At 38.0% G+C, this 8,643-nt stretch overlaps 1 protein-coding gene across 1 annotated transcript; it reads right to left on the bottom strand.

The window, feature by feature from the left end:
- Positions 1 to 198: 198 nt before the first annotated feature.
- Positions 199 to 5,644, bottom strand: mks1 (MKS transition zone complex subunit 1; the record flags this gene model as incomplete). Its single annotated transcript, XM_010789178.1, has 14 exons — positions 5,282 to 5,644; positions 4,446 to 4,567; positions 3,936 to 3,988; positions 3,642 to 3,809; positions 3,140 to 3,240; positions 2,798 to 2,926; positions 2,052 to 2,156; positions 1,665 to 1,773; positions 1,475 to 1,531; positions 906 to 948; positions 754 to 816; positions 575 to 645; positions 417 to 486; positions 199 to 327 (listed from the first exon to the last, which is right to left on the bottom strand). Coding segments are annotated over exons 1-14 (1,297 nt in total), but the record flags the coding sequence as incomplete, so codon positions are not given.
- Positions 5,645 to 8,643: the final 2,999 nt, after the last annotated feature.

The raw sequence follows: 8,643 nt of genomic DNA, 5'->3' as shown, positions 1-8,643 counted from the left end.
GTCTATATTTTAAATCACAACAGATACATTCACAGTTTTTCCAAAATGTAAAAAGAAAAGTGTCTTTTATAAAAATTTTGTAAGAGATTAAATAACTGCAAATATTTTTGCCAAACATTTATTGGTTCAGACTTCATGAAATTGTTGGTTTTGTTTTTTTAATGTTTGGAAATAAGACTATTTGATGAATAATTAAACTCTGCAGTGTACAAAGCATACCAGGTATGGCAGGAAACAGCAGATAGCCGTAGCCTTCAGTTCTGTAGCGCTGCCAGGAGTCCAGAGAGAGGACCTTAAAGTAGATCACTGGCCACTGAAGAATTGGCTCTGAGATAAGGATAAAAGTATTAGTATCATTTGTTAAATGCATCATGGTATATAATAATGTAATGAAACACCCCATGGCTGATACTAACCCTCACTCTCTTTTTCACTCATGTAGAAAGCTTCAAAGCTGAAGGGGTAACTGAAGAAAGCTACATTTTCCTGTTGGCAGAGAGAATACTGAGGGTTTAACAAACATCAGAAGCAACACTGTGATGCTGCTCACCTTTTTGTCCTACAGTGTACACACCTTCCCTAATGTTTTGGCCCGGCAGGTCTGCGTTACCCCCGAGTGAGACTGATAAGGCAGGCTGGACCAATCTTAAACAAACAAGAATAGTACAAGTTCAAACGGTAAATGCATTTTAGTTTCAAATATTTTAAAGTATAACACTGTGTATAGTTTCGTGTACTGTGTATGTGACTTACTGTTGGGAAGTTCCATGAAGAAGTGGATGTATAAATTATCATACTCAAAGCCTTTGGCTGAGACTGGGGAAAGAAAAGGAGAAAGAGCTTTTAAATGCCAAAGACAGACAGGAAATATATACAGTAGTGATGAGCAGTGTTTTCCTACTCACCTATCTCTCCATTCATCATGTAGCGCAGAATACCTAAAGGAGGCTAGGGGACAGAAATAGAGTTAGTGCCAAACATTTTTGTCGGTTTTTATGTTACTAGTGTTTTGTATTGTTTGTACGTCATGTAGGAGAGTTTCTCAGTCTGTGGCTTCTGATCTGGTTTCATTGTCTCGTGTTTTACACTTGTTTCATGTCCTGTCTGTTTTTTATGTATTTATGCTATGTGTTTATACAGTTGTTGATGTACAGCACTTTGTTCAACTCTGTTGTTTTTAAATGTGCTATAGAAATAAAGTGGATTGGATTTTGTTTTAGGTCCAATGTTAATATTTGATCAATCAACCCAATCAAAGGTCCCAAACATGCTATTTCCAGCTTCTGAAATGTGATGATTTGTTGCTTTATTTTTTATTCATGACTGTGAGCTGAATATTTTTGGGTGTTAGACTGTTGATCAGAAAGAAAAACAATTTGAATATGTAACCTGGATTTCTGCTAAGCTAAAATGGGCGTTAAATCCAATTTTCTGATCAAATTCATCTCTAATAGTTATTTTCAAAAGGACTTACCATTTCAAAGTCCTGTCCAACCAGGCTATTGAGGTATTCCTTATGCCGTACGTACAGCTAGAACCAAAGGAAAAGGGATGTTTCCAAATCATAAAACTGGTTCAGTTCAATCCTTAATCAGTAAATGTAACATGAACATTAAAAGCTGTATTCTGTATCCTGGAGGGAAACATGAAGGAGATGAACTCACGTCTTTGTACATGTTCTGCTCCCTCTCCTTCTCCTCCGGTTGCATCGCTGTGCACACATTCTCCACATTAAGACGCCAAACTTCTCTCTTCTGCCCTACTGTTACAATCCTGCACACACACACACACACACACACACACACACACACACACACACGACACGTTTTGGTTCAACTTGTCACAAAATCACACTTCTCTTTACACTTAAAATCCACATACTTTTTCTATTACAATCCAGCCAATATCTGTCAAGAATTGGGCCCGAGTAGCAGACTTTTAAAGAAGATTAGAGTACATAGTGCAGCTTCTACTGACAATTCTAAACATTTTGATATGATATCCGTCAATACTGGAGACACAAACACTCTGCTCTCATGCTGTGAACTTGCCTGTAAGGCTCTTTGCCTTTGTTGAAGTCAGGTTTTACAATGACGGTTCCACTGCCGTCTGTTTTTATGGTTAACAGCAGATATTCATTCTCTTTCTGGCCCAGCCTGAGGAAGCAAATACATCCAGAGAGAGAAACAACTGAGACAGGTAGAAATCAATCGATGCTTTCTAACCTGTACGGTCAGAATCAGAATACTTTATTTATTCCAGGGGGATCTTTTTTCCACAACAATTTTAGAATGAATTAAATCAATTACAAATATGTATATAAACATGAGAATTAAAAATCAAAAGGTTAAATTAAACAATTAAATTAACACAATTAACTTAAATGAAGATATTTAAACAAATAGTCCAAAAGATAAAATAAAATAGAATAAAAACATTTCCATAAAAAATCTAAAATCTAAATGTGCACATTGTACTACAAGATATAACGTGTATATTACAATAATAATAGATTTATTTTGTAAGCGCTTTTACAGGTGCTCAAAGTGGCTTTACAGAGATAGTGAAAAGAAAAGAGCAACAAATAAATATAGTTGAAGACAAATTAAAATCAAGCAATACAACAACAATCACACATTAAAAGCCAGATTGAAGAGATTGATACATATAGATATTAATAAGATTTGATTCAGGTTAATACTGATCTAGAGTCTGTTTTGATGTGTCTGTTACGACCGTGCTTTAAGTCAACATCTCCACATGGAACAATAAGGACTGAACAGAGATGGGGTCTCACCTTCCAGGGGGGGCCAGGTCTGCCATGATGTGCATGGTCTGCATGGCATTATTCACCACATGACTATTCTTTACAAACTCCTCTGTGGGCTCCCAGATGACGATCTTTGACTTAGGGATACTAGAATCTCTGCAAAATGAGCCAGACATGACAGTTTAAAACATGAAACATCACAAATTCTGTCTTTTTAATGCACTTCCTGTGAGGGGGTTTACAAACTAGTTACAAGAGGAGACGCTAATGACAAGCATTTTTGATATTTCAAAAAGAATACAGACTTCCCAATGGAAGGTAGTCCAGGTTATCAATGAATTTAAATAAATTAAGTGATGCTTCACTTACAAGGTTCGTCTTTCTTGCCGCCTGTTTCTCACGCTGGCCATCCTCTCAGCCAGGAATGTGGGGCCAGATTTGGTTGTTGTCAATAAGTCAGTCGGGTACTGCTTTCAGGATTAAAAACAACCAGCTACTTATTACAAACAGTTTTACAGATGAACACAAAAAGAATCTTCTGGTTCTGGTGAATCTGGTTTATGTTTAATCACCAAGTACCACAACAACTTAACACACAAGGCAGTGCCATTGACAGAAAGAGCATTCTAAAGTGTGAACATGGCACTAAGCATGTCTGCTGTCAAGAAAGGGGGACATACACCTACGTGTTTTCAATCTTAATCTAGTGTTACTGTGCATTATCATACATTTTATAACAATACATTAATTTGAAGGTAAGATAGCACCAAAGATTCTGCTCCATTCTTATCTTATGCGTAAATGAAAATATAACACTGTAAGGTGCATTATTGGACAATGGCATAGACACTGTAGAATGCACGGTTCTTACTAGTTGTTGGATAGGAAGACAGCTGGTGAAGCGATCATGATCAGTGTATGTGAAAATCCTGTGATTGCGCCGGCCCTTGGCCTTGTTCAGGGCCCGGATCTCTGTGAGGTACTGGCGGTCCAGAGGGGTCTGACACGCCGACTCGTTCTGAAACAGCTCCATCTCATACTGGGACCACAGATAGAGAGGCATGGGTAGGAGAACAACAAAACATTTACCATAAACACTTGATATTTAAGTTGTGTTATTTTGTAATCACTCATTATAATTTGCTGCGGATACTTAAAGTGCTACCTGACTGAAGAGTTTCTCCTGCCAGCCCACCACCAGCTCCTCGTCATTATCACCTAGTGACAGAGTGGAAGAAATCCAAGTTATTAAAATAAACTTTGATGTAAAACAATGAAATAAATATACACACGTGAAAATAAAAGTTATACACTACGTCTGTTACATTTATGTATGCTTTTTAATGTATGATGGTATATACTTTACTTATTGTGCACTGTAACTAACCCTAACCCAACAAACAAACAACATAACACTTAATGTCCAACAGCAGTCCAAATAAGAATGTGCCGATCCAAGTTTTTAGTCCTAATATTTATAGATTACAGATCCTATACTGGTGTTTGATTAATAAACGGTATGCCTGATTGTGGAGGTAACTGGGATTATTCTTTTAAGTGTAAGACAACTTCATGAATTGTCACAAAATGTCACAAATAAACACACAGATACTGTCCATCCTGAACCTCGATTTCACCACCAATCAGTCTTTTGCCCAGAATGAGACGAGTATACCTTTCTGGCCTTGTGGTGTGAGGGTTTCCAGCTCTATGGCTCCTCCATCTTGCTGGGACAGCACATGCTGCTGGAGGTGCTGAGAGAGGGCTGCTGTGGAGGTCACCCTCTCTATACGCACCCTAAAGAGGACAAATAAATGAATAATGTCCAGTTAAAATGCGTACTTAAGCTGAACCACTCACCTCAGGCAGAGATCAACAGCTCAGATATCCAGGGCCTCCTTTCATCTCTGTTTTGGATCACACTTTATCATTAACCTGTTTTTCTATGACCCTCACAGGTTTGTATTTTTGAAATTAACCTTCCTGCTTACCAGTTATATATCTAACACTTACATTACCTGTTTTTAACATGTTTACAACCTTTTAAAATTTCAGGCACTCTGCATTTTGTTTGAGTACCTTTATTTCAATGTATTTTCTTGATATTTTGTTTTATTCGCACTACTTATGCACAATGAGATGTCTTTGGAGAGTTTGTAAAATATCGACTCCCGCAGCTAGAAACATTTTAGTTGCACTACACCACCTATGGTTGGGCTCCAAAGTAAAATTCATGGCATCATAATAAGAAAAATAAAGTCGTTGTTTACTTCTGCTCTTAAATGTGCAGAAATTTGTGGTGTAGATTATCATCGCAACAGAACATGTCTAAATGTCCTTTTGATCATACATATAACATGTAATAAGGAAGGAGACCAGCGTTAAAGGAACCACACGATAATATAAATACATAATACGCTCGACAAGAGTGTGAGCAGTCTGAGAGGTTTTCCATTGCTTGAACAAAATGTTGTAGCTTGGCTAATGTTAACGTTATCAGGAGCTACTCACCTTATTTTCAAGTTTTTAACAGCATCCCGGGACCTATACACAGCTTCTCCTGTATCTGTGTTCCAACTATCTGCCATCAAGATAGTATTCAATATCGCTAGTAAACATTCGGAAAACGCTTTTTCGTGTTAGCTAAGCTAGCACTTGGCGTTAGCTACAGTTAGCCAACAGGTACTTTTTTCGTGTTTGTAATAACTTGCCATATATACAGTAACTGTGTACAGCATTTGAAACTAAAAGCGACAGAAAAGGCAGATAAATAAGGGTTGATTTGTAAGTAACAGCTACTACGAAGAAGCTAACAAGCTAAAAGGCAACCACACACTACTGCTAATGGATTGTAATCGTTGCCATAGATACAGGTAGTTCTTCTTCTTGTTTAGATGTTTTGGCAGTTTACACACGTTACCATTACCGCCGACTACCGAGCTGGAGTATAAATCAGTACATTGACAGAAAAGAGAAAATCACTCAAGTAAAAGCAACACAATAACCTAGAAAATAAATACTACAAGTTTAACTGTGGGGCTGACATATAAACATAAATAAAATGCTAAATTAACTACGGATGTAATATATTTTTTGCCAAAAGCGTGCGCTGTGGAGACCCCGTTTCCAGGGACAACAGAGACGGAGGAGCAGCACGAACAACAGCAAAAAGAGATTACATTAACGACAAAATTCGAGTAATATCCATAGCAGCGCCTATAGATAGAATATATATATTATATGGCTCTGATCCATAGACAATATCACGCAACCTACGTCTAACATCCCGTCAAATGTATCAAACGTAAGTGGGGCTTATTTTTTCTATGACTAACTCATTAGTACACTTTTTTGTTGTTTTTGTTAGTAGTTTTGACGTCTTACACTCTGTATTGTTAGCTAAGGTAATGTAACTTACTGTTAGGTAACGTCTTTACAACATAAATGTCAGCTTTAACAGCAGCTAATGTATTACTTTTTACTTACGTCAGAGTTGTCAATTGTGTTTTAAAATGTATCTTGTCAATACTGATCCAAAATCCAAAAATGTGTACGCTTAAAAATCACATTTTAACTACTGTTTAGTTCATACATACGGAGCCCCCCTGGTGACATTGGTGAGAAAAATATTAATACGTGGCCACGTATTAATAATGCGTTGCCACGAATTAGTTATTATGTTCCCACGAATTAGTTATTATGTTCCCACGAATTAGTAATGCGTTGCCATACAAGAATTATTGAGCTCTGTAATGAGGAAACTAGATCTGCCTGACGAGGCTCTACATTTTCATCGTCATTTTTTTGCAGCAGTACAATTTACTACTGTGCATTTTAAATGGGTAAATACAACAGTATTCAGTCTCTTTTCAAATAAACTCCTGGTACAAAACTAATAGAGAATTATTATTGTTATATCTGTCCATCCATTTGAGCTATTTTCTTTTATGCATTTGTGATTATTTTATGGGTAAATATGTTATCCATCTGCTATATAGTGCTTAAAAACAGCTGCAAGGCCCCAGTGAGCACATCTTACGCTGGAAAACATTCAATGTCAAGGCAAGACGTGTTTTTTTCCATTTATTTTTTCGTATTCCAATAATCCAACATATAAAGAACATTGGTTTCACCTGTGGCATTTCATTCTGGTGCAGCAATCACACCACCACCTGGTTCAGCTGGTGCCCAAAACCACCTTTAAAATTGCTTTGCTTAACTTAAATAATTACACCAAAAGTAATTACAATACACCAATTATTAATTCCACATTAACACAAACAGCTAGAAAATAAATGTTGAATTACTAAATTACACAAGGCAAGGCACGTTTATTTATATAGCACCTTTCAACACAAGGCAATTCAAAGTGCTTTACAAAAATGAAAGACATTAAGAAAATGGCATTTAAAAACAGTCATTAAAAAGCAAAGATAATAAAATAAAAGTTAAGAAAAAAATACATGGATAAAAGTTACAGTGCAGTGTAAGATATGAATAGTTCAATTAAAAGCAGCGGCAAAAAGTAAAGTCTTCAGCCTGGATTTAAAAGTAGTCAGAGTTGCAGCAGACCGGCAGATTTCTGGGAGTTTGTTCCAGATGTTTGGAGCATAATAACTGAACGCTGCTTCTCCATGTTTAGTTCTGACTCTGGGGACAGCAAGTTGACCAAATGACATCCAACAGTAGTCTATGTGCTTTGTGACTGAAAGGATTTACTATTGTTGTAATCAACCACATTTACAGGGCAATGAAGTAATTAGGGATGCTCCGATCGATCGGACGCAGATCGATATCGGCCGATCGATCGGTGCTCTCTAAAAATGCCGACCGCGAGAGCCGATCATATGACGCGGCAAAACAAGCTCGCCAAAATGGCTTCACCAGACTGGCTGTATTTTAAGGTGTCCGTGTACCTACCTACACTACCTCACTGTTAAAAACAGGCGTGCACATAATATATGTAATATCATCATGTTGAAATATTGTTTATTAACAACAATCATTAAGCAAGTGTATGCAAAATGTAAAAGTTATTGAAAAGCATAAAAGAACAAGAGGTAGGAATATAAGATAATCAGTTATTTGTCCCACAAAAGTTAAATTAGCTGTGAAGTGAAATGACTAAAAGAGCTAATTGATTTGCAACACACTGGCATAAAAAAAATATAATTAACATATATTTCTTTTTTAGACTTGACAGGGATAGCACCGCTGCCTCAGTCCTCCTCTCCTTGAGCCACCCGCACTGGACCAATTAAAACTGGTGGCCTCATTCAGGTCTTGGACCATGGTCGGTGGACAGAACCCATGAAAGCTGCCATCGACGAGCTTCTGGTAAACCACCGTGGTGCCAAAGATGTCCTGAAGCGGGTGGATGCGGACTACGCTGCCATGGTCCAGAGGGGATGCACAGACCGGAACAGCCTCCTTCACCCGACCACAGTCCAAAATATCTCACGATATGTTAAACATCTGGCAAAATTAAAAAACACCAGCTCTTCCCTCAACACATCCCCAGAAAAGGTTTTAGAGACACAGCAGCTGTGGCATAGTTTGACCTCAGGTAGCCAAACTATCAGTGTGCCTGTCATAACTCTGCCACCTGCCGTATTCAACCCTCCAGCTGTGGCTCCCAAACAGGAGGACTCACTGAGCAGGGCTTCAGTGGAGAAGATTGTGTCAGACGCCCTGGCAAAGCAACAGCAGCCGCCGCAGCAGCATCAGCAGCAGCAACAACAGCCTCAGAAAAAGGCGCTGATGAGACTGTTTAGCCTGCGGTCAGCCGAAATCCCGATATCTTGGGGATGGCTCTTCAGTTCATTTTTTTACCAGTCAAAAACGGTCAAATACTTTTACTGCTCCACCAAGGT

Source organism: Notothenia coriiceps, unplaced genomic scaffold (assembly GCF_000735185.1).
Source record: "Notothenia coriiceps isolate Sejong01 unplaced genomic scaffold, NC01 NC01_scaffold00032611, whole genome shotgun sequence".
Classification (NCBI taxonomy): domain Eukaryota; kingdom Metazoa; phylum Chordata; class Actinopteri; order Perciformes; family Nototheniidae; genus Notothenia; species Notothenia coriiceps.
The sequence above is the reverse complement of the archived record's forward strand: the minus strand, read 5'-3'. Positions and strand labels throughout refer to the sequence as shown.